This window comes from Podarcis tiliguerta (assembly GCF_965153285.1).
Source record: "Podarcis tiliguerta genome assembly, chromosome: 11".
Taxonomy (NCBI): Eukaryota; Metazoa; Chordata; class Lepidosauria; order Squamata; family Lacertidae; genus Podarcis; species Podarcis tiliguerta.
In genome coordinates, this window is record NC_139544.1 from 38,873,161 (window position 1) to 38,899,824 (window position 26,664).

General features: G+C 40.1%; 2 protein-coding genes across 7 annotated transcripts in view; both read right to left on the reverse strand.

The window, feature by feature from the left end:
• The window catches only part of IPO11 (importin 11), a 70,297-nt gene that overhangs the window by 12,844 nt on the left and 30,789 nt on the right, over positions 1 to 26,664 (reverse strand). For all 5 annotated transcript variants that reach the window (XM_083403828.1, XM_083403827.1, XM_083403829.1 and 2 more), the window contains exons 17-27: positions 26,549 to 26,582; positions 26,390 to 26,430; positions 25,260 to 25,376; positions 24,569 to 24,682; positions 23,112 to 23,227; positions 21,428 to 21,504; positions 17,802 to 17,881; positions 15,866 to 15,946; positions 13,341 to 13,436; positions 9,900 to 10,013; positions 8,438 to 8,559 (exon numbers count right to left, since the gene is read on the reverse strand). In XM_083403828.1, coding sequence (XP_083259954.1) covers positions 8,438 to 8,559; positions 9,900 to 10,013; positions 13,341 to 13,436; positions 15,866 to 15,946; positions 17,802 to 17,881; positions 21,428 to 21,504; positions 23,112 to 23,227; positions 24,569 to 24,682; positions 25,260 to 25,376; positions 26,390 to 26,430; positions 26,549 to 26,582 — 992 coding nt within the window. The remainder of the gene's footprint in view (positions 1 to 8,437; positions 8,560 to 9,899; positions 10,014 to 13,340; positions 13,437 to 15,865; positions 15,947 to 17,801; positions 17,882 to 21,427; positions 21,505 to 23,111; positions 23,228 to 24,568; positions 24,683 to 25,259; positions 25,377 to 26,389; positions 26,431 to 26,548; positions 26,583 to 26,664) is intronic.
• Positions 2,543 to 8,040, reverse strand: LRRC70 (leucine rich repeat containing 70). Of its 2 annotated transcripts, none has more exons than XM_083404004.1 (2): positions 6,849 to 8,040; positions 2,543 to 6,482 (listed from the first exon to the last, which is right to left on the reverse strand). In XM_083404004.1, exon 2 carries the CDS (start codon positions 6,469 to 6,471, stop codon positions 4,561 to 4,563), a length of 1,911 nt encoding a protein of 636 aa, XP_083260130.1. In that variant the 5' UTR covers positions 6,472 to 6,482; positions 6,849 to 8,040; the 3' UTR covers positions 2,543 to 4,560. The 2 variants fall into 2 exon arrangements, with proteins under 2 accessions (XP_083260130.1, XP_083260129.1); XM_083404003.1 differs by having other exon boundaries at positions 4,435 to 6,482; positions 6,967 to 8,040.

Genomic DNA, 26,664 nt, shown 5'->3' on the forward strand with positions numbered 1-26,664 from the left:
ATTTACAGGGAATCCTCATCTGAAGTGCTGATTTCCCCGTGGATCAGAGGAAAATCTTTAAATGCATGGCTTGCTCTGTGGCAACTTGAATTAGTAATAGCACTGGTATGCCTTGCGTACAATTAAATTCAAGATGCAGACACTCATCTCTGAAATTGTTGCTCAGTGTCCACAATTTGTGGTTAAGGCTCAGAATTAATGAATGTGAAGGACCTAATCTGTCAGCCTGATCCCATCTTGGGATGCCTGCAGGGTGCGTCTCTCGTATCTATTATGGCTGCTGCAAAGGTGACCTTTTTTTATTTCTTGCACTTCCTTCATGTCCAGGGGTTTCGCCAATGAAGGGGAATATAAAAGCAAAATTCAATGCAAGAAGATGGTGACTTTTAGAAGCTTAAGAATTTTAATGAATCTCAAGAACATATTTCCCCCTCCAGAATTTTCCAGAATCTTTCATTTTAAAAGCAACAGCCCAGGTTATGGGTGCAATTCTAACCCCAGTTACTTAAGAGTAGGCACCACTGAGTTCAGTAGGATTTCTGAGCCAGTGTGGTATAGTGGTTAAGAGCAGTGGACTCGTAATCTGGTGAACCGGGTTCGCGTCCCCGCTCCTCCACATGCAGCTGCTGGGTGACCTTGGGCTAGTCACACTTCTCTGAAGTCTCTCAGCCCCACTCACCTCACAGAGTGTTTGTTGTGGGGGAGGAGGGGGAAAGGAGAATGTTAGCCGCTTTGAGACTCCTTAGGGTAGTGATAAAGCGGGATATCAAATCCAAACTCTTCTAGCCATAGTTAGGATTACAGTGTAAGGGTCCACCAGCACTATAAATTTAAAGCAGTATCATATCACTTTAAACGCTCATGGCTTCTCACAAACGAATCCTGGGAACTATAGCTTGCTAAGGGTGCTCAGTTGTTAAAAAAGACCCTTATTTGCCTCACAGGGCTGAAGTTCCAAGTGGTTTAACAATCAATCCCTCTCTCCAGGGAAATCTGGCTCTGTAAGAGAACAGAACCCCTGCGTGAAATGGTCATTGCCTGTATATCACAGAAACATTTATTTAGTGGAGATTAGGGAGATGAACTTTACTGACGTCCTCTCTGTGAATTGTTTCCATTCCAGATGGCCATTATAAGAACTAGTGTTTAACTTTGAGAACTGGTGCTCGAGGTCTGCTTGTTTTCTTTCACATCCCCTTTCCCTTTGGGGTCGTGCCTTTTAGATCACGAGACTGGTGGCAGAGGCAGCCCTGCTTTTATTTATTGTGAGAGAGCCAGTTCAGCTGAAGATGGAGTAAAAATGCTTTAAAATAAACATATAAGGAGAGGACAACTGTAGCCCTATTTGGGTATTTGAGCAAACACATGAGGGCTTAAATAGGGAGCAGTAGCATGCACAAGAAACCCCTGTGTTCCCACATGATGGCTGGAATTCAGGCTTTCGTAGGTTCAGTAGGAAGGTTTGAGTTTCTAAGTACATTCAGCTCGATGCACCTAGAAGCTTCCTTTAGAAGGGTTCCTGATCACGAGGAGGTTTGTGTTCAGCCAAACAATGTTTAAAAGTATCAATCGGATCCTAGTGCTAAACAACCAAATATTTTGGTTCTGAATACACCTTGATCAAGGTACACTGTAGCATTAGATAAGTTGATCAGAAGGCTAGGGTCAGTGATGTGTAGAGGATTCTGGGTGGAGTAGCAGTAGAATCATAGAATTGCAGAGTTGGAAGGGATCCTGAGGATCATCTAGTCCAACCCCTGCAAAGCAGAAATATGCAACTGGCCCATATGGGGATAGAACCTGCAACCTTGGTGTTATCAGCACCACACTCTAACCAATTAAGCTTGATCCTCTTCTCCTATACAGTGGTAACTTGGGTTACAGACGCTTCAGGTTACAGACTCCGCTAATCCAGAAATAGTACCTCGGGTTAAGAACTTTGCTTCAGGATGAGAACAGAAATCGTGCTCCGGTGGTGCAGTGGCAGCAGGAGGCCCCATTAGCTAAAGTGGTGCTTCAGGTTAAGCACAGTTTCAGGTTAAGAACGGACCTCCAGAACAAATTAAGTTCTTAACCCGAGGTACCACTGTATAAGTCTTTGAATTCGGGTTTCTATGATTTAGGGAATGCTGCCGGCAACCTTGAAAAATCAACTCTGAAATACTTCCAAGACAAAACTGGTTTTATGTAGTTAAGTTTGCACACTCAGGTCTGATTGAGATACTCTCAGTACAGTAGTACAGATAGGTGTCTTTCATTTTTGGAAAGAACTGTCAGATCTGCTTGAAAATATGTGCTGGCTTGCCTCAAATGTAGTAATGCATTTTGTATTAACAGGCCCACCACTGCTCTTCTGGTGTTATGTGTATATTGATATCTTGAATGTATTTCATTGTTGTGATTCTTCCACCTCAAAGGGAGTTGGAAAGATCACAGAAAACAGGTGTGCACACTTAACTGTCCAGCAGATCACAGAATTATAGAGTTGGGAGGCAGCCCCAACGGTCATCTAGCTCAACTCATCTAGCTCAAATGCAGGAATCACGACTCAATTTATGCAACGACAGACATGTACATGGGCCCTTCTGAAAACAGAGTGGGTAGCCACACAAGTTTTTCATGTTGTCAAGGCAATCTGAGTATAATTTTTGGATGCTATAATTACCTAATCCACTTTACCCCTCTGATTAACAAACAACAGTTACAGAGTCAATGGTAATTAAGTTACTCTACTAAAGCATAATTCATTGCAAAGATTCATGTCATCTATTTGGAATGGAATCCCATTATCACAAACAACCATGCTGGCACTGGCTCTTTCAGCTCTCTACACAAATATGTGCTAGGATGTTGCTCTCCCATTCCACTTTTTCCAGCAACTGCAGTTTAACTTTTAAACATTTTTTCCAGCAACTGCAGTTTAATAAGTTCCAAGGATAAAATGCACCTCTCAAAAAATATCTTCAGTTTGTGATACAAGAAACTGCAAAACATAGTATTTCTTACAATATCAACAGATTTTCTTATGAATTTCTAACTTTAGTTAGTTCTGTCTATGTATCCAGGACAAAGATCCATCATGGGGAAAATGCAGGCAGTTGATACATTGGCGACAGACTTTAAATACACATAAAACACTTCATTAGAACAAACATACCTATCCTGTTAGACTGCTGCGCTCTGTTGAGTAGCATGGTGTATTACAATGTTGCTGTTATCTCACAGTCTCTCCCCGATAAAAGCTATTTAGTTCTACAAGTAACTGAGTTTCATGATGCTGCCAGCTACAGTTCAGTTTTACTTACTCATTTGTAAGTAGCCTTATAGCGCTCCTATGAATCATTTAATACAAATAAATATTTGAAAACTCTTAAGATCCTGATAGATCTTAACATCTGATATAGGTGACTGAACACATAGGGGTGCAAAGTTCTTGAGGAATGATTTTCCACAGGCAGACAGAACAAAATGGAAATCTGTATCTCCCATGATATTTTTGCCTAAGGCTGTTGTCATGCAGCAGTTAGCTTGGTGGCAGACAGATGGCGCTGGAAGCTACAGTGTGACAACAGCCTTCTGAGAACTGCCAGGCCTTCACGGCAGCAGTGACCAGCCCAGGCATGCAGTAGAGGTTACAGTCATTACAGGCTAGGGCAGCCACCACTGTTGCCCACCTCATGGGAGCTGTTTCAATGGGCAGCAGGAAAGCAGGATGGAGTTTCCCCAGCCTGTCATAACTATTCCTCTATAACTCGCTTGGGTCACTTGCCGCTGTCCCCTCCTCCTCATGGAAAAAGATCTAACTGGGGAGAGGGGCAAGGAAGGCTTGGTGAAGTCTCACATGGGAGGATTCGCAAGGGCAGTAGGTGGGGCTGACACTCCTTTGCACCTCCAACATTGCGGGGGGGGGGGGGCAAAAAGAAAAGCTGGAGAGGATCACAAAAGCTTGGAAGGATCAGCATGAGTCAGGCTTTCAACCACTGGTGTCAGGATTTGGACAGGTAAGTGGGGCAACCCGTTTGTCCATCATGCACCAAGTATGCTATGTCAGGCATCGGCAAACTCGGCCCTCCAGGTGTTTGGGACTACAACTCCCATCATCCCTAGCAAACTGGACCAGTGGCCAGGGATGATGGGAATTGTAGTCCCAAAACATCTGGAAGGCAGAGTTTGCCTATGCCTGTGCTATGTGGTTGACAGATGACTTGCCCTGACTGCCTGTTAAAGGTGGCCCATGCTGCTGGAGCCTTGGTCTAATGGATTAGTACTGAGTGAAGAAGTGCTGGTGAAGTCTAGAGGGTGGGTGGGTTTGACAAGGGGTGGGGAGCAGGGTTGGTGATGCAAGCAGTGGCCCTCATGCCTGTATGTGTACACACACAAATACACAAAAACTGTTTCATACAAAAAAAAAACCAAGACGTATGGCAATATTTGAAAAAACAGACTAGATTTCCCCCTCCCCTGGCGTATCAGTTGTTGAACTTTCATCTACAAAATATCTCACGCTGCTGCTGTTTATAGACTTCATACATGCAGCCACAAAAATCCCTGCCGAGTATATTACAATGCAGAATGTTCAAATAAGATGACCTGCGCTTGGCTTTGAAGTGCTGCTGGTTTAGGAGGCTGACCGTGGTCCAGTTCTGAACTTCCCAGTGAGTGCTGAGGTACAGGCTGAGTTGGATCCGCTATGCTGTAGCTTCCAGCTTGATAAAAGCCATAGTATTCTATTCCATTGTCAGAGCCATTTTGCTCTTTGAGCTTCTGCCTGAACTGAATGATTTTGTAGATCAAAAAGAAGATCACAGCACAGGCCAAAATAAAAAAGGTTAATAAAATGTCAAATGCCTGATGTAGTTTCTCGACCTGCTGTGTGCAGATTAGAGATGTTTTCAAGGAGACAGAAGTAGATTCTGGTGGAGATGCTCTGCTTTCTTCCATGGTCAAATTAACAGGTATATTCTGCGCTGGCATTTGCACCGTTAGCACTGAGAACACTATAGCTGTCTGTCTCAGCTTCCTACTGGAATAGGTTCCATCCAGATTTTGAGCAGCTGATGAGGTCGGCACTTCTGCCCATAATGTAACTGTATTTGCTTCCACATCCTTTGAATGTTCATAAACTGCATTGCTGGAGGGGGGGTTATCCAATCTCATCAATAAAGTAGTGGTACTTTGATGAATACCTGCTGGCTTTACGTTCCTGAATATTCCAGGTCTTGTGGTAGTGTTGAAACAGTTTGCAACCAAACCCCAGTTGGCATAATTCAAGTGCCTTCCATGCAAATAGGAAGGATTTTGGCAATGAATTTTAACAGAGATGGAAGAAGATGTTAGCCAGTTAATTAGCCCAAGTAATCTGCAGCCACAATTCCAAGGGTTGTGATTTGCCTGTAAGTGAGTTAAAGAGACCAAAGGCTTAAGCACTTTAGAATGCAAGTCTGTGAGATTATTAAATGCTAGATTCAGTATCTTCAAAGAGGATCCCATTTTTTCAAATGTATTATCTGCAATATTGATTATTTTGTTTCTATCAAGTTGCAGAAACATTAACTCCTCCAACAGTGCAAAGGTACTGGAATTGATGTTTTGCAAATCATTATTGCTCAAAAGTAGCTTTTTAAGATTACTTAGACCTGTAAAGCCATTCACATGGATAGCTTTTATTTTGGCACTTTTTAGAGATAGATATTGAAGCTTGTCAAGTCCTCTGAATGCAAAGGGAGGTATTGATCCAATCGGGTTATGTGACAATGAAAGTCTTTCAAGATTGCTCAATGCAGCAAATGCATTTGACGGCACACGTGTTAAATTGTTACCGTCAAGGTACAAACATGTAAGGTTGTCAAGGTGACAAAATGCCGAGTGTGATATCCACGAAATCTTATTGTTCACTAGGTTAAGAATCCGAAGACTAATCATGCCGACAAAAATGCCACTGCCAACAATCCTGAGACGATTACTTTGCAGCATCAGATATTGAACTGAAGCAAGATCACTAAATAATCCCTTGCGAACAAAAGCTATTTCATTATTCTGCAGGTATAAAGAGCGAAGCTTTGAAAGTCCTTCAAATGTTCCAGGATCCAAGTGTTTTATTTGATTATTATTCAGACGTAGGTACCACAATTTCTTAAGTTCAGAAAATGCCTTTGGGTACACATATAAAATGCTAGCATTATCCAGGTGTAGCACAGCGAGTTGCCGGAGGCCTTTCAGTTCATTTGGATTTAGGTGTGATATGTTGTTCCCACTTAAATATACAAATACGGTATGTTGTGGGAAATTCTTTGGAACAATGGAAAGACCTGAATCACGGCAGTCAGCTTGTCTGCCTCTACACTGCTGGCAAACAGATGGACAGCAAAGTATATCCTGGATCAGCAACAGAAATAAACAAGGAAGAGAATTCCAAAACAACTCAAAGGGGTGAAGTTGACACATATCCCAGATTTTGAGTTTTCCCGTCATCTTTGATTGTGCTATCAGGAGGGAGAAAAGTTTTAAAATGCTTATTCAAAACTCTCCGATTTCATTATGATAAAAGCATGCAATATTATAATGTTATTTCTACTATTTTGTGAATGTTGTCTCTTGTACTATTGTTCTCTGGCTTGTAACTATGTCTACAATTTATTAGTTTATAAGATGGTTATAAACAAGATGGTTTAACAATCTCACCAGTTAAAATTTAAAAGTAATGCAAAAATATCAGCTTTCAGAGATAGAAGCTCCTTAACGACTTTTTAATGAGCCATCCCACTTAAATTCATCCCACTGGTAACTTCTTAAACTTTTAATGTCACTTTTACTTTTCCAAGTTTAAAGTATATTAAAATAGTTCTCACCTAGACTGTGATGCTCATTTTATCAGCTAAAATTTCTTCTTCTGTACCACAGTAAAATTATTAGTACGTGCATATGCTGGAGTTTAAGAACTCTCTAGACAACGGGCTAGTTTCTTACGTTTTGTTGCAGGCTCTGCAACTGTTCCTACAGGAAACATCTACTCTTCCCCACTGGCTCCTCCACAATGACTGGTTAAAATAAAGTTACCATGGATACAGGAAACTGAGAGACAGGAAGTTATTTTATCTGCAGTTCTGAAGGACTGTTGGGGAGGGGGGGGGGAATCGCTGCAATTCATTCCTCTAAAAATCAGTTGGATTTATTTATCTGTCTTCCCACGGTGCTGATAATAGTCCGTATTTGCTTTATATGACTGTGTATAATAAAGACTGCATGTGCTTAAGCTAATTTAAGTATAAAAACAATGTAATGTGTGATGTGTTTATAACTAGTGTATAACCAAGTAAAAGCAACTGTTCACAGGAAAGAAAAAGGCAATGCTCTTAAGTTGTCTCCAGCACTTAGAAAGTATTATTCTACCAAATCAAATACTGTAGTTCAAACAGTACTTGTTTTATACTGAGTAAAACATTTTTCCATCTGTATTTTATTGGAGCACAAACATTTTTGGCACAGGGAAGTGCCTCAGGTGACCAATGTGGAAATGTGCAGCAGAAGAGACTTAATAAACTGCCTTATGGGGCACACTGTTGTAAAAGAAACCATTTCTAATTTATAGAAAAGGTAAGATATCAAAGTGCTACTAGCTAAAATGTACCATAAGCTCTCGGTGCTATTACATAAAATTTACTGTAAGTGGTCCTTGGGGAGTGAGCAGAGGCTTTTGAGCTATAATAGCAAATAGATATGTGTGAATCCCTCTTTCCAATAGGAATTAGGGCTTAGAAAAGAACCTGGCTAATCATCAGAAGATCTAACGCAGTATCTGTAGGTTTTATAAGATGAAATGACTTCAAAACAAAACAAATCGCCACCAATATCCCAAATCTGTAGGCACATTGGAAGGTGGGGTTATAATAAAGTTGTAACATCACTCCAGTTAATACATTTAGCTGAGAGAAGCACTGCAAGCAGTATGATGAAGAAGCAGACAAATAGACTTCAGGGCATGGGTTGGCAAACTAAGGCCCGGGGGCTTCATCATACCCAATTGCCTTCTGGATCCGGCCCGCAGACTATTTTATTGCACTGGCAGAACCTTTTATTTCTTTGAGCAATTAAAGGACGGCCTGTGTCAAAAGTTTAGAGAAAGACAAGACATTCATATAGGGCCATTTAAATAAACAAGAAGCCAAAATGCTAAGCACCATGCAACTAGCCAGTAGGACAGTTCAGTTGGTAGAGCATGAAACTCTTAATTTTAGGGTCATGCATTGCAGGGCGTTGGAATAGATGACCCTCGTGGTCCCTTCCAATTCTACAATTCTATGATTCCACACCAAGAGGCCTTTTATGTATTTCTGGTACAGTAACCTCCTATGCATTTGAACCTGATTCCAAAAGTAGTATACGATATGACACGGAGCATTGCTGTTTGGAACTCCAGGCAATATAAAATTTTGCTTACCTATTATCCGATGGCAGAAGGGAAAGTAATGCCAAAGCTGAAAGTTTTCTCCTCTCTGGCTGAGTTATATTGTCCATGCGGTCAACCCACATTTCAATCATGTGACCAAGGAGCTGGTGAGGCTAGAAAAAACAATAGATTGATGAAAATCTTATTTATAAGCAATACGGTAATCAAACTACTTAGCTATTTTACAACTGGTGGGTAGAAATGAAAAAGTATGATTTCTTATACAGAAGTTCTTGTTACTATGACAAGCCTAAGTGATTAACTTGGATCTAAAGTTTTTTGCATAACATTCTAACTCTATAACTGGGATGATCATATACACACATGTATATAAATATATAATGATAACTGGTGTTTGGGTGTGCATGTATACACACACACACACACACACACACAATTGTGTTAAATATCAGTGTTCCATTTCACAAGGATAAGTTCAAACAAAACTCCATTGAATCAGCTCTATAGCAAAAGGGGATGCCAACACGGACTTTGTAAAATCCTTTATTTTCGGTAGCTTCATATGATTGTATATTTATCCACTATGAAATCAATTTTAAAAACCAATTCAAATTTGTCATTTATTTGACTATAATGGGATTGCTAAGCAGCGCAAAACATTTATCTTTAAGGGTATCCCTTGCTACATGAAACTTGATTTCCTTGGATAGAAATAGTACAAAATTAACAAGCCAGCCATTTGTCAGCATCACACAGAAAACACTTGCTTTAAGAGAATATTGTTTGCTGTTAAAATTAATTTAACTTAGCTGGGAACCATATGATTTATTTATTTTTTTAAAAAAGTCATGGTGATCTTTTAAAAAGGGAAAGTGAACACAGATGTCTCCTTATCTGCAGCTGAATGATACTTCCAATTACCTTATTAAAGACTCCAGGTGCTATTACTGACATTTTTGTTGAATAAATAGCTACCTATATTGAGCCGTAGCTTGAATCAAAGTAATTGTGGGTGGTATTCTGCATAAATGTGGCTTTTCAGTGGCAGCTCCCCACATCTCTGAAACCCCCTCCCTTTGAACACTGAAAACCCTCTGGAACAGCCTCCAATGAGGCACGAGGGTCTACCATCAGAAGGAAAGAGCTTTGCTAATACAAATGGACCAGGATCCCACATCCAAGACAAGGATGAGTAATCAGAAGTGGTCTGATTTAATGGCCTTAAGCACTAAAACTGTAGACTTGGGTGTCTTGAAGCAATGTGATGTCTTGCTTTTAGCTTCAAAGTCTTAAAAAGCCCATGGCATGCACTCAGGATATTTCTCCATCCTCCTCAAACCAGAAGACTCAGAAAGCTATGGTTCATAGCTATGAACAAATGCAGTACAAAATAGAAGGACCCAGAGAGGTTATGTGGCAGAAGGAAAAATGATTTGTACAACCAACTTAGGTCCTGCATATAAAACTAATTCAACATTGTGAAATGGCTTACCTCCTGGCCAGACTCACATGCCATCTGGTTCAGAAGCAATGAGAAAAAACTTTTATTTTGTAACAAGACTCTACCAATGACTCCCAAGTAAGTAGACATTACAACTGGGTACCTCTGAAATGAAAACAGTTAATCTTAGCTTTCCTATCAGGAAGAAAAATATAAACATGATAAAAGCATACTGCAGAAAATGAATAAGAGAACAATCAAACAAGTTAGAAATCTAACAGCACACCACCAATAAACATGCATGTGCATCTATTATAATCAAATCACTTCCTATTTTAAGCAAATAGCACAGTTTAGCTGTGTAAACACTAACTTGAAATACTGTCACTGATGTTCAAACAATACCCTGTGAGATAAGGTAGGCAGCCACATCCTCCCTATTTGGCAGACAATCCCAACTATTGGATATGAAAAGCACATACAATGCTGGAAATTGGAGATGAAAAATACTATAGCACAACCAAAGCACTGAACTATCTTTGTATGGCATTCCATCCAGTTTGCCCTTTGCCATGCTACTTTGGATTGCAGTGCCTAGGGCTCATGGGAAGAGGGTCCTTCTCCTCCTCCCATCATATCTAAGCACAGGAGACTGCCTTCCTAGTCCTGCTAGCTTTAGTCCATCACAGAAATTCACATGGTAACTACAGATTTCTGTATCTCTTTTCTAGTCATCCTCTGAGGCCCTTCTTTGTGCGTGTCTGTGAGAGGTCTGGAGGGTGGCAACATGAGAACAGGCCTTTTCTGTGGTTGCTCCCCATTTGTGGAATGCTCTCCCCAGGGAGACTTCATTACATATATTCAGGCGCCAGGCAAAAACGCTTCTCTTTAACCAGGCCTCTGGATGATTAACCTTCTATGGCTTTTTAAATGTGTTTGTGGGAGAGAAGGTTATGGGTTTGGTTTTGGTTTTGTTCACATTAGATATTCTGTGTTTTCATTTTGTATTTTTATGTTGTGAACCGCCCTGTCGTCTTTGGATTAAGGGCAGTATACAAATTTAATAAATAATAATTATTATTATTCTCTTCCCATAACACTATTGCCAATGGCACTGTGCACACTCTGGATTGTAATACACTACTTGACAGCAACGAAAACTGAAAGTATAGGTTACGTATAAACTTCCAAGGAAATGTTATTGCATTTAAAGGCCAAGCAGAATAGTTACAAAGTTTGCTTCCGACATTGTACACATCATTAGGAAAAGTTTGTTCCAAAACTTCAGATATGAGATAGAAGTACTGAATTTCATCAGTGAGTATGAGATCTATACAACAGCACCCCTAGCTGGAGGAAGATAGAATTATCAGCTAAAGAAACTTAGACCGTTTTTGCATAATCGAAATTTTTCATCACTGGTGAGTGTACGTTATAGCTGGAATGTATATTATTCTGCCTCCTTCTCCATTTTGGAGATGAAGAAGATGGAAAACAGTTAGGTTTTCACCATCTAATAAAGCAGGGCTTCCCCCCTCTACTTTAAAAAAGTGCTATTAATCCAACAAGTAGCTCATTGTTGCTATTCTCAGTGGTAACACTTCAAATTGCCAAGATTGTATGGAACAGTGTAGTGAAGTGACACAAATGGCTGAAAAAACAATCACTAGATGTGTTAAATTATGTTATTTTAACACGTCCTATTATCAACTACGGGCTATTTGAGGACGTTGCATTTGGAGTGTGAAAAATGGGCTATGAAACAGCTTAGCAGAGAAGCGATTGAAAACCCTTTAAACAAGAAAGAGTAGTTCTGCTGCATTTGAAAAACTAATCCCAACCAAAAAATGAACCAAAATGACAAGTATATGGTTTCAATTATGGGATGGGAAATTTCAAATAAGAAATCAAAATAATCTTGTGTGAAGGCACCCTTTTGGCTCAATTTCTTTTTCTTTAAAACAATAGGAATTGCTGCAATTTCCTGTTTTTAATCACAGGAAGGGATAATGTCTATCCTTCAGGAAGTATTTCATTATAAAATTTTAGGAAAAGCCAAATGCTTTGCTAAGTCCAAGGCAACACCAGGGTATGTGCTTCCTGGAGAAGCAGGAATACCTTCCAAACAGCATGAGAAAGTATAATTTTTAGTATAGCATGCATATATATATATATTTTAAAAACCCACCCTCTTTCATGGGTTTTTAAAAAAACCCACCCTCTTTCATGAAGAACTCAAATGCAGACAAAAAATTATTTCTTCAACACTTTATCTGGAGCTACATTTTAACACACAATATACTGTAAATTGTAATTTCTCTTATTATGCCAGTGAATGTTAAGTAGGGTTTCTGTAAAACTTATGTTAAAAATAAAACCATAATTAGTATAGGAAATAATCCACAGTAGCAGTGCAATCCTATCCATGCCTACTTGGGACCAATTCAAGGGAACATATGCCCAGAAAAATGTTAGGATTGCAAGAAGCATTTTATATATATATAATAATAGTACCACAACGGGTCAGTGCATCTGGCTGTTAACCAGAAGGTTGGTGGTTCAAGCTGACCCAGGGGTGGCTGTGAGCAGGATTCCTGCATTGCAGAGGGTTGGACTAGATGACCCTCGGGGTCCCTTCTATGATACTACCTGCTAATATTATTTTGGGTTTAAGGCAGTAGCCATATCTTCAGATGCAATTTGGCAACAGTCAGAGTATCGTTGCATTGCTGTTTTCTGCTGAGCTCTGGAAGCCACATACTGCCAGAAATAAACAACACTACCAGGAGGGGTAGCAAGATTGCTACTGTGGCAGTTTTCCTTGGCCTTAAAGGGCTAAGAGAGGGCTAACAGCAGCATGGTGAACTTTCCAGCAGGAGTGTGCACAAAAGAAAATATTCAGATTGGATCCTGTTTTGGAGTTTTGAAAAATCTGAAGCATTGGCCTAATTCATGGGTAGGCAAACTAAGGCCCGGGGGCCGGATCCGTCCCAATCGTCTTCTAAATGCGGCCCATGGACGGTCCGGGAATCAGCGTGTTTTTACATGAGTAGAATATGTGTTTTTATTTAAAATGCATCTCTGGGTTATTTGTGGGGTATAGGAATTAATTCATCCCCCCCCCTCAAAATATAGTCCGCCCCCCCCCACAAGCTCTGAGGGACAGTGGACCAGCCCTTCTGAAAAAATTTGCTGGCCCTTGGCCTAATTGGATGAAATTAGCAAGAATGGTAGCCCCTTTATGAATTTTGCTGAATTTCAGAAAGATAAGTGTGGGGCATTTTGCACCAGGCACCTTCAAACTTGAACATAGGGTAAAAAGAGGATCACCTCAGCCCCTGTTGTTCTTTGGCAATCTGTTGGTGGATGTTTCAAAGAAACATTCCACTTACGATTACACATAGACATGTTTCTTTCTTAAAGCCATTATAGATATATGTCACTTTCAAAAAAGATAGATAGATACATTTGCCACGAATAAGAAATTCTTACCTCCCCATTTATAATTCCCTGAAACACGGATGGCAAAAGAGGTTGAAACATTTCAGGGCCCAACAGTGGATTGACTTTGAGGACATTTTCTACCACCTGAAAGACATGATGCAGATTTTGGTTATAAAGCAGTTCAAGTAAATGATCATATATAATTCCTGGTTCAGTCAACAGGAAGAAAAGGTGGAATGACTAATAAGATGTATTTTCTTATCCGTACCCACATTTCTCTGTGTCTGTGTTGACAAGGGGATTTGTGCTCTCTCCTTCTTCCTCCTCCTCCTCTCACATGCACGGTTGAATTAATTACTTTTGATTTTAATGAAACCAAAGCTTGCTGCTATGTTACTAGCAGAAAGGTCTAGTTTGATTAAAACAGGAAATATTGAATTAAGTTGAGTGCGAGGAGAGAACACACACATACACAAGCACATTCACAATGCCCAAGAGCCATTGCTCTAAGTGGCCGTGGTTTACACTTAGTGATCAAAGATGATTAGGCTATTTTAAAACTTGCATACTACTCAGAATGAGCTGTTTCGGTTTAAGCAACAGAAATGATCTTTACCCTGAAATGAGAATGTGAGAAAACGGATGTTATCAGAGTGGTGTGAAAGATAGCAGACCACCATCTATAGCAGCCACATATTTTTATTTGGTAATATATGTGTGACTATATATTTACACATTCACACACAAAACACATATCATTTCTATACCTCATAATATTAAAAAAAAAAACACCTACCGTATTTTTCGCCCTATAGGACGCACTTTTTCCCCTCCAAAAATGAAGGGGAAATGTGTGTGCGTCCTATGGGGCGAATGCAGGCTTTTGCTGAAGCCTGGAGAGCAAGAGGGGTCGGTGTGCACCGACCCCTCTCGCTCTCCAGGCTTCAGGAAGCTATCCCCCCAGCCCGGCAAGTTCCCAGAGCGATGCCGAAGCTGCGCAAAGCTCCCAGAGCGATGCCAAAGCTCCCAGAGCGATGCAGAAGCTACGCGCAGCTTCGGCATCGCTCTGGCTCCCGTTCTGGGGGCTGGGGTCGGGGGAAGCTCGGGCTTCCCCCGCCCCAGCCCCGGGCCTGGGGGGGGGGGGAATAATTTTTTTCCCCTTTATTCCCCCCCTCCCCCAAATCTAGGTGCGTCCTATGGGCCGGTGCGTCCTATAGGGCGAAAAATACAGTAAGTGCTTTATTCATATATATTGTAGCAACATAAATGTTACAAAACTTTACAACAAGACCATTAATATAAAGCACTAAAACCAGCAAAAAATACAAAAATAGAGTATAATAGGGGCGATAATTTATGCCTTTATTCAAGTTGCATGTGAAATGATTCAAAAACTTTTGTTTTCACAGACAATAAATTTCATAAAGATCATGACTGCTGTCACTGCTTTGTGAAAAATTAATTGCTTGCCGACTTTTACTTGAGTGATTATGTAAATTCCATTATTAGTAGTCACAACAAAGATTGAATAAGTATTGCAGTAAGATATCCTAATAAAAGTATCCAATTTGCAAAGCTATAATAGCACTATTCCAACATCTTAATTAGCATCCTCCAATTGTCTCCCTCTGGTTTCCTAGAAAATAAAACACATGCTCAACATATTACCATTTACATCCAATAACAACAACAAAAGCTTTTAGCAATAGCTGCTGTGTCCTCAACAGCTTGAAACTTGAATTGTTTCTAAGTTGCCATTAAAATCTTTACAGGTTTCATAAAAAGAGAATTTTTAATATTATTCTTAATATTATAGTTAACATTACACAGGAATCCTTGTGGGGGAAAAACATATTTGTTTTGGCAAGCCTATCTGGACACATAATCATATGGTGTGTACCTATTCTAAATACTCCACTTAGGGAATCTTTGATTCAGCAGCTTATAAATTATTGTAAATAATTTTAGAAGGAAGAGGGTTTTTTCCTCCCTTGCTCTTGCCTTTGGAGCTAAATTCTTTGAATACTCCCTTCCCCAAATAGATGCCTTCTGTGATTTGGAAATATGAGTACACGTAGTATATGACTGTAACTGTAAGTGCCTACCTATGCCTAGGAACAGATGTGAGGGACTTCTGGCATTCCAGCTGCCGCTGAACCACAACTCCCATCATTCCTGGCCACTGGCCTTGCTTGCTCAGGCTGATGGGAGTTGCAGAGCAGAACATTTGGAGGGTCAACCGTTCCCCACCCCTCCCCTAAAACAATAAACTTCACCGAGTAAAGAGTAAAGTCTTCACCAAGGTTGTTCATTAATATTCAATGAAGTTACTAGAGGAAAATTTAATGTTTTAAAACTTTGTTACATCCCAACAGCAGCAAAATTTAAACTCATAACCAGATTCAATTCTGTAGTATAATTACTGCACTATAAGCAATTCATTCTTGTACTATTTAAAAATTCTACAAAATCAGACATGAAAACAGGACAAAACAAATGTGCGCACACCGTAATTTTGGCTGTTCTTGAACATAAACATATTTTAAGAATAAACTGGAAAATTAACCCTTTACCTTCAGAACTTGAACCTGACCATCCATGTTGATATCTTTTAAGACCTCACAAAACGATTTGCAAAGTTCCACTGCATAGACCTAAAGTGCAAATAGCACAAATCAATACACGCACCATGCACAATTCTGTAATCAGTCTTATACTTCAAAAAGACTGACATTCACATGAACAAATGACCTTGGGGCTGTTGTTATCTCTCAGCCTAACTGACCTCACAGAGTTGTTGTAAGGATGAAAACGAGGAGGAGAACCATGTACGCCATCTTGAACTCGTTGGAGAAAAGATAACTACCTGTTACCAACTGTAGGTTTCCTTCTCCATTTGATTTGAATATAATCTCAGGCTTAGAAATTGTTCAAGAACTAAGAGCTTTGACTTACTACAGCTCCGACTCAAACCTGACTCATACCTGAACAGAGAATACTCTTCCATGATGAACACACAAGTTATATTGGTCATTCCTTCATATTGCATTGCACACTGCTCCAGAGTGAGCAATGGAAGAAGGGGCTACAGAAGGAAGGCCAGTACCTGCCTGGGAAATTTGTGCGTCTCCAGTATCCTAATTCAGCCAGGAAGATATTTTTTGTGGGGGGCAGGGCTGGCAGGAAGTACCTGAAAATCATCATCTTCTGAAAATACTTTACCATTTGAGAAACACTAGCACCTATGATCATCATTAGCCCATGCTCATAGCAAGCTGAGCTCCAAGCTTCAATTGCCACCTCTAAGTTTCCCATGTGCAGTGGGATTTTGAAACTGGAGGAGTCTGCAGTCAGAAATCCTGATGATATTATGATAAAGTACGGTACTTGAAAAGATGGCATTATATGCTTCCCCCAAATTAAAACGAAAGCTTTATGGGGCACCCTACTGTTGATAAAGTTAGCGCCAGAACTATAAATATGAGGAATTATTAGCGGCAGTAATTAACAGAAGGAACAAAGGCACTCAGGAACAAAGATTCTGTTTTCAAGCAAATCATCCATTCTAATCAACAAAATAATAAAATACTTAATTGGCTGTGCAAATAGTACACAGATGCTTTTATCATACAGGTGGGCATCCTACTAAGCTGTATTCTTTTCAGCGCCTGCTTAAAACATTTCTGTTTAGGCAGGTCTATCTAGAGATGCATAAATGTTGGTGTGTCTTAATCTTTTTAGCTTACTGCTGATTTTAATTGTTTTTAACTGTTTACCTGGTTTAGTGATAATTTTAATACTTCTTGTAAACTGCTTAGATGTTTCGTTACAATCTGGCAGTATATGAATTTTGTGAAACAGCAGAAAGTTAAAAATACTAAATCACACTCAGAGTATATGGACTTAAGTTATCCATGACTAACTCACCTATGCTCCATCTGTACATTAATTTTATTATTATATTTCAGTTACTGCTACATCCACACATTTTCATCATTTGTCTGGTGTGATTTAATTCAACTATTCCAAAATATTTTTCTTTTCGTCTGATTCCAATCACCACAAATTCACCGGAATCAATTTGGCAGAGCTCAAAATAAAGCAATTGCAGTGGGCAATGTATTAAAACTGATGCTGATCTTCCAGGTGTAGATCAGGCAAACCATGGTTTAGTGCTACTTGTATGATTTTCCATCTGCTGAGCACTTCATAAATTCACTCTCTCAAAAACAACAAACCATACAAAGCACACCAGCTTCAAACCATGTTTTGATATCCTGCTTTGGAAGCTTCCTACAAACCCTGCTTTGTGAGTCAGTATAGGTTTAGATATAATTCCAAACTATGGTTTGACTTTTATGTTATTTCTGAATATAGTCCTAGACAGTTTTGAGGTGCTCACTCTGCCTAAAAGCAAAGTTGGCCGGCACAGTGAGCTACCATAAATAAAGCAAAACTGCTTAGAGAGTTTCAGAGAATATGTAACAATGAATCCTACTTTATACATACCTGAAGAAATTCAGATGGAGATAGAAAGAGATAGCCATTGATGATCTTAAAGCAGGTTCTGAGGTTTTCCGAACTTAGTTCTACAAAAAATAAACATCACATCATGTTAGGATCTTTGCCACAGCCTAAACCACCTTAACAAATATTATCACACACTGTATTTATCTGTATTTTTTTTCTTATAATGTATTCTACCATCACCCATGCATATTTATGTTCACATGAAAAATTATAGACCTAAGGTTCTCCACTCATACTCCGAGCATCCAAGTGACAAGCTCTAAAGTCAATTAATCAGAAACCTAAACATATATATATTGTTAAAAATGAGGTATTGGTGCCCTAGAAATAAGTGCATAAATCTCACTTACAATTTAATTGGTACCTTGGACTAATGTAACAGAAAGGCTGTTACATTACAATTACAGCCACAGCTCAGCAGGATGAATAAAAAAACTTTCTTGTTAATGTTCATGTGAAAAGTATCTCATGATAACTGCTACTTTCTCAAGTCTGGTTTGTAACTGCAATGTGCAAAGAGCATTCTCCTCCTTTCATCAGCTACCGCTGGAAAGCACACATAAAACTGTACAACTGCTCTTGAGGGAGAGTTTGCTGGTGAGCAGCAGCAGCAAACTATTAATTCTAGTGAAAGAACCACATTGTGCCAGACTGAATTGCTGAACTCAGCTACTCGCTGGTGGTTTTCCAAACTACTGATCCAAGTGACCCAATTAACTTGCTTATACAAAGCAGGCCAAGTAGGTTTGGATAACTGAGTTAATGCGCAGACCTAATTGTGAACATCTCATTTGGATCTCTGGAAAACAGAACGCTTGCTGAAATCAGAGCTCTTTTCCTAGACCAACCCAACCGGATGGCACTAAAAGCTTTCTAAAAAGTTATGCTGCAGAAGGACTTTGCAATGCAGCCAAAGATAATTCTAGAAGTAATTTAGAGGACTAGCAAATTGTTTTATGCAAGATCGGACATTTTGCCCATCTATCCCAGGACCATCTCCTCTGGTCAGCAGCAGCTCTCTAGGGTCTTAGAGCAGCCTTTTCTATCACCTGCCGCCTGACCTGGAGATGCCAAGGACGGAACCTGGGATTTTATCCATGTATATTGCTCTACTACTGAACTATGCTTCCTGTCTATTTTCAGGCTGAAGGCCATATTACCTACATGGATCTATTTAAGGTTGTACTGTCAACTCAAACTGTCACTATGATAGATTATGGTGACGACATTTCGATGAGTTATTGTCATGACTATGAGTGCCCATCTAGAGGGTCTTCTCGGTAGTGGTGCCCACCCTGTGGAACGCCTTCCCATCAGATGTCAAAGAGGTAAACAACTATCTGACATTTAGAAGACATTTGAAGGCAGCCCTGTTTAGGGAAGTTTTTAATGACGGATGTTTTAATGCATTTTTAATCTTTGTTGGAAGCTGCCCAGAGTGGCTGGGGAAACCCAGCCAGATGGGCGGGGTATGTATGTATGTATGTATGTATAAATAAATAAATAAATAAATAATAATAATAATTTGTTGTTGTTGTTGTTGTTGTTGTTGTTGTTATTTTCTGAAGTGGGGATCTGGTGTGAAATGCTGCAGTGTGGAGCGATTCTATTCCCTTTTCTATTCAGCCAGCCACGTCCTCCTCCACGACACTCCATTCCATTCTGGCCATCTGTTTTCCCCCTTCCCGACAGCCAGGAAGCACTGCAGGATAACTGAGCATGCTCGATCCTTTCCTCCCTAAGGTACTTCTCTAAAACCTGGGGTTTTCTGGAGCCTGCCTGTGCCTCCCTCTTGTACAAGACTGTTGTTGTTTTAGCTACAGAAGCATCAGCACACATTATCTCTGTGCATCAGAGATAAAGGGAGCAGCGGAGGTTTAATGGGCACTTTTCAACTCTTCCCCTAGTTTAAATTAAAAAAAAATATGTTTCAAGCACTTGTGTATGAAAAGACTAGCTTCAAAGTATGGGGGAAATGTCTGATAAAATCTCACAACTCCTGTCTTCCCTTGACCCACATTACACTGCATCACATGCTGCTGTGAAATGTGCTGCCCTGGAGGAAACGCAGCAGATGAAGCTGTAAATCAATCACCTCTAAAGGTAATTTGCACCTTCTTTTGCCCTCTTGCCCAGAGGGAGAACCCCCTAGATCAGTGGCTGTCCAAGTGCAAAAAACAGCAAGAAAAGGGAGAAATCCTCACATCAAAACAGAAGTTGGTCTAAAGTTGCAGCCACAGTTACTCTATGAAAACAAGTGCTAACAATGTTAGAGATTTTTTTTTTTTACATGTCATCATTATTCTGGCAATTTGTTAATACAGTGGTACCTTGGGTTACATACGCTTCAGGTTACATACGCTTCAGGTTACAGGCTCTGCTAATCCAGAAATAGTGCTTCAGGTTAAGAAATTTGCTTCAGGATAAGAACAGAAATTGGGCTCCGGTGGCGCGACAGCAACAGGAGGCCCCATTAGCTAAAGTGGTGCTTCAGGTTAAGAACAGTTTCAGGTTAAGAACGGACCTCTGGAACGTTGTATTTTTGTATTCTTTTGTTGTGGTTTTCTTTTTTATGTTAAAACCTTAATTAAAAATATTAAATAATAAAAAAAAAGAACGGACCTCCGGAACGAATTAGGTACTTAACCCGAGGTACCACTGTAGTGGAAATTTGAGAGCCAAATTCAAAACCGATCAAAAAATAAAATGCACCCAGGGTTGGACTAAGACAGGCATAGGCAAACTCCGGCCCTCCAGATGTTTGGGACTACAATTCGCATCATCCTTGACCACTGGTCCTGATAGCTAGGGATAATGGGAGTTGTAGTCCCAAACATCTGGAGGGCTGGAGTTTGCCTAAGCCTGGACTAAGACCTTTAGAGAACTGAAAAGATTATGGTGCCCCCCATAAAGAATACTTAAGTCTGAGCTTTGGCAGACTTCTGGGAAAAAGAGGTTCCAAGCTGAGGCAAAGCCTCTAAGTATGCCCTCCAGACTGATATGCAGGGGCCTCTAGAAAGAAAACACTTTCAGTTATATGTGCAGAGACAGGGACAGGAAACAGCAAAGAAGAAAGGCTTGGAGTGTCACAGAACTGTGTAATGGTATACATTTTCAAAAGAGCTAAGAAATACCTACTTTTATTAAAAGGTTCTCCAAAACATGAACCGTAAAGGTTTTACTTGGTTAATGAAAATACTACAAAATAGTGAGTGTTAAAAAAAAATAGGACACAGTCAACACATCACTATAAATATAGTAGATACAAATAAGGACTCTACAATGATATGCACACTTAAACTGGGTAAATCCCAGTGGAATTTCAGCTTCTTAACTGTATTAAATATACAGATGGCAAATTGTGTACAAGATATGATTCAGGCGGAGAGAGATCAGATGGCAAGTCGAGAGAGGATCAGGGTTTGTTTTTTAAAATTGTTAGATCTTATCACTAGGCTCTCCCTTGGAAGAGATGTACTTGTTCATCTGCTTACATGAACAAGTACAGATAGTAAATAACATGGCACATGAAATATTGCTAGATAAGTTACGAATGTAAATGGTATCCATGCAGTTCATATTAGATTTAAATATTGATAACTCACCAAGAAGAGCAGACATGTTCTGAAAAATTCGCAGCAGCTCTGGGGTAAGGCAAGGGCTATTCTCTAATGTTACCAGCCTAGGGAAGGGAGGAAAAATAAAAAAAACTCATTTATCTTTGTTTCCATTAATATGTTTCTTTAGATCTTATTTTATGGTTTGTATTCTGAAAGAAGAAAGACCTGCAACAGGTACTGTAGCTTTTCTATGTCTGTATACCCTAGAACTCAATGAAAATTATTATGTTTTTAAACTCCTTTATCAGTCAAACTACAAACGAAGGTCGTCATCATGTGATGATATTGTAGCTCCTAGAGTCAATGCTAACTATTAAAAGTGAAGCTTTCCACTCTGGTCAACTCTCAAGGTCAGCTGTTTCCAAATCTGTCACTTACACATATTATTTAAAATTAATATTTAAAAGCAGCTTGGATATCTAGACTACAAATACATTTATTTATTTAAAACCATGTATAAAATGCTCACCATTCAAAAGTATAATGGTGGAGCATAAGACATAATAATAAAACAATAATAATACATTCAATTCAGCAGTAAAACCGGAAAGGAACTGTTGGATCAGAATGCAGGAAAGGGGGTTAAAAGATGCTGGAGTTTTTTTTCCCTTTTAAAAAAAATGTAGCTGCCCCAGTGATTTACTACTGTATATGCTTGAGTATAAGCCAACCCGAATATAAGCCGAGGCACCTAATTTTAGGACAAAAAACTGGGAAAACTTATTGACTTGAGTAGAAGAAGGTTCACCACACCACAAACCTGGTGGTGGCAGCAGCGGAGGAGGAAGAACAAGCAGTCCAAAAGGACTGCTTTCAGGCTGCTTGTTCCTCCTCCTCCGCCACCGACAGCAGCAAAGGCGGAGGAAGAGGAAGAGGAAGGAGCAGCCGCTCATCCCTCCGCCTCCGTCGCTCGCAAGAGCAGGCATAGAAGCCCGGTTGGGAGAGGCACAGCACAGCGCCTCTCCCAGCCACGGCTCCTGTGCCTGCCCTTGTGAGAGGAGGGCAGCGGCGGAGGGACGAGCAGCGAGAAAGGGCTCCTTTCTTGCCGCTTGTCCCTCCGCCGCCGCCCGCCTCACTCAAGCATAAGCCGAGGCAGGCTTTTTCAGCATAAAAAATATGGTGAAAAAGTCGGCTTATATTCAAGTATATACGGTAATATAATACCCTACATCAGGAGTAGGGAATCTTTTCTAGTCTGAGGGCCACTTTTCTGTCTGGGGGCACGTGCCCATGGTGGGCCTGGACAAAACAATAAATGGGTGGCACAATGAATGTGACTCTTATTTTCACAGGGCAGGCTACATCATTATTGTTGTTGTTGTTAGAATTTATATACCCACAGGCCTCAAGGTGGTTCACAGGATAAAATCAGAATATAAAACCAGGAAAAAGCCACACACGCAACCCTCACAAGGATTGTCACAGATTATTCCAGCTAGACTGAAGCACTGAATGACACAGGGCAGAGTGAGTGGTGGGCAGGACCTGTGGAGCAATGGTGTGACCTGGAAAGAATCCTGAGGGCCAGATAAGGAGGCCCCTGGGCCAGAGGCTCACCACCCTTTCCCCACGCATTCTGATCCTTCAACATACCCCGGTCACATTCCTTACCCAAATTCAAATATAAAATTGCTCTGGTTTTCTGAAGGGAGTGGCACAAAACGCTTACCACAATTCTAGTCCGTCTTCTAGAAGATACACATGAGGGGGCTGGGAAACATCAGTGCTTAGCTGAATAACCGGGAGCAGGAATGGATAAAGATTCTTGCTATCTGTTCCTAAGCCCTGAAGACATAACAACACATTGATCAGAACACCTGAGTACTTGCTGCTACAAACAGGAGCGATAGCAGATTATTGAAATTTTTGAAAAGGCTTTCAGGAAAAGAACGATATAAGTAACTAGCTGCTATAAAAAGCCGGCAAGTGACTCTACTTTGAAGTAATTAGAACAGTCTGTTTTTTGGATAAGGCTTGGCTGAGTGGGATACGAACCTCAGAGAAACAGGATTAGATACAATACTGTATTCTCTGGTTCACAGACTAGATATGAAAAGGGGCAGCTTTCTCAGCTTGAACAACTTTCTTTTGTTGAAATGGCACTCTCCTGACTCCACACTATGGTTCTACATCAAACTCCCAGGAAGCAACGGGAGCAAAACATGTACCAGTAAACGCTCCGATGCCCTCTTGTTCCAGTTCAGAAGACTGGAGAGAAAGAATGGGCAGGAGGGCTCATTGCTAGGAAAATGGACTCTTAAAGAACAAAAAATTATCACAATATGGCTGGCATGTTTTTTCTCTCTCCAAGAACACTTCCTCACAATACTCACCAATGAAGATTAGAAAGAATTAAGCTAAAACAGGCTTTCACTTACAAGTCACTAAGAGCTTGATTTATACGACAAGAGCTGCCAATCTACACTAAACAGCCCTAAATTTTAATCCTGCATTTGTGGACAGGCTACTGCTACTCAGGTAAAAATTCTACAGATACACTTCTCCTTATGATGCGTTACACATCCCAGGGACTCATAACCGGTGCAGAAAACAGATTCCAAGGCTAAGTCCTGAGAAATGACCCACATCAAATCCTGGTAATAACCTTAATAGTTAAAGTATATTATTGACTCTATGCAAGCTCTGTCCAAACTAAACTCCAGATACATTAATTGACAGTAAAAGGACACAACCTTGTGCAAGTGTTGCCAGCGTGTTTAAAGAACGGGTCTTTCAACTCATTCTGTGTTGGTTTTGTGCTGACTGCCAATACTAACCCAAGAAAATAATTAGTACGGAGAGGAGTAGCAGCTATTCCAGAGTATTATCTTGTATAAACTTATGGATGAAGGCAGTTGAGCTGTGAAACGTTGGGCAACTGAAAGCAGGGGCAGTGGGGGAGAGAAATAGAGAGAGAGAAAGCCAGCCTGCTCAAGGCCCTAAAAGCTTATAATAAATATTTTGGAAGCAGGATTAGCATTGGAGGAATGCAGACTTCTTAGGGGTTCAAGGTACGCTGCAACGTTTTGATGTGGGTTCCCACTTGTTCTGTCTAAAGTTTTAACAGGCTACAACACAAGCTAATGATTAGAGAGGAGAAAGAAGAAAAAAAATCAGATATTTTACCTGGACAAGATGTATTAGGGTAGTAAGGATAGCACACCTCAGCATATTGTGTTCTTCACTTTGTTTCCAAAGGAGAGGTAAATACTGAACCAAGCATCCTACGTAGGGTCTTATCTGTGATTAAAATAAAGTGGTACAATTTTAATAGTTAGCTCTTAAGTTCTCATAGATTACAACCCTCCATGTAAGATTTTCTAGGAACAGCCTCAGGGGGAAAAAAGGTTTCATAGGGACAAATGAATTAGAATTTTACTTTCTTTTCCCCCAGTTACTGATAGCTGCTTTGGGTCGTCATCGCCACCCCCACCCCCCAATAAGGAGTGCTACAACTGTATGGAAATCAACATCAATGTGTTCACAACCCATGTAAATTAAGTGATAATTTACTAAAGATAACAACTTCGACTTGCTTGTTCAGAATCGGGACACACATAGAATGCCTGAGAAAACATTCCAATGTCTGACGGGTTTGTTACAGAACTTTGAGTGGCTGGACACTATCAAGGTTCCCTCACTCCCTCAACATGTCTAAAGGGATTTGGTTCAAACAGTTCAAATGCATAAAGGGGGGTTGGGATAGCGTTGGAACTGCAAACGCAGAAATAGGCCAATATTTAATGGTTTCAAAGTCTTGTGTTCCTATGAATTTAGATGTGCAACAGTTTTTCCACACTCTGAGGTGTCAACTTACTTGCATGTTGACTCTTTCAATTACACAAGACAGAACATGAAGAACTTGCATCTTTGTGTCACATTCTCTAACTTCTTGAAGAAGCTGAAAGAGCAGGGTAAACACAGATTCCAGATACTGCAAAAGAAAGACAACATGGGTCTGAGTTAGTAAGGACACTGATACAGTTCTTAACCGTTAATTCAATTACTCTAGGGACCAGCCACAAAATATCTGGGTAGTGTCAGTTTAACATGGGAAATACTGGCCTGTGCCACATTAAATCCATCTTGTCTGTTCCCATAGACCAAACTCCCAGAACATCCAAAGCTACAAATCCTGACTTATCCACCACTACTTACACCATATTGTCCCCAGGCCTCATCTCTTTTCTCAGTCTTTCCTTTCCTCAACATCTTACTTTCTCTCTGCCATTTCTTCCCTCACATTGTACATTCCCTGTTCATCCGATTCCATAGGCCCCTTCTTCTCAGTCTATTCAATTTGCCCAATGAATTACTCTAGACTTCACTAACGGCACAACACCAGCAGCTATGCCACACTACAAAATGGTTTCCTGTTTTAAAGCAGCAAAATGTAGGTCCAGCATTTCAGGAAAGGGCTTAAGACTTACAAACACCCCAAATAACTACCTTGCTAAGAATACATTATAGTAATCCCACCATGCAATGTCAGTGTGGTCTGCAAGATGGTACTCATATACAGAACAGGAGCGTATTTTAGAGATTCTACAAATGATTTCTATTATCCAGGGATGTGTCCAATGGTGCCATTCTACTTGCACAAGAGACAACTTTGCTCCTCCTTTCCCCAGCACCCCTTCTAAATCTGCTCCAGAGGATTGGAAGACTCTCTGAAGCAGATTTGGGGGGAGGGTGTTCAGAAAGAGATGAAGGGAAGGCTGTGCTGTGCAAGTAAAATTTTGCACATACAACATTTGATACAACTCCCAATTTCTTCCCCTACTTCTTCATGCAATGTTCTAATGGAATTTCAATTTTCACTCCTTAAGAAACACTACTGAATCCTAACCACACCAAAGTAAGCAATTGCCTTTCAATTAAGTGGTTTTACTTGCTTTTGAATTTAGTACATGACTGGGGCACAGGGAGGGGGTCACATGCACTTACTGGTAGAAACTGATCAGTCCTAAACTCGAAGTCATCCACAGGTAAAATGCAGTTAAGGAAATATTTGTGCAGTTAATATTTTGAAACGAGCAACATTAAACCAAAGCAATTTCAGTGATTCAGTTAACAATGGAATACTTTAAATAAGGAAAAGGATATTTAGTTTCAGAGTTGTAGCTGTCTCAATACGGACCTGAAAGAAAATAATTAAACAAGAACAAATCATGTTGGTCAGTTAGATTTGTTTATAAAATATTTTCACAAAATATTCACAA

Coding starts and splice junctions, on each gene's coding strand:
- LRRC70 (XM_083404003.1), bottom strand. CDS start 7,006: ATGTTTCCTGTAGGAACAGTTGCAGAGCCTGCAACAAAAC. Junction 6,483..6,966: donor TGCAGAGCCTGCAACAAAAC/GTAAGAAACTAG, acceptor CCCTCCTGATAG/CACAATCAAAGATGACGGGA.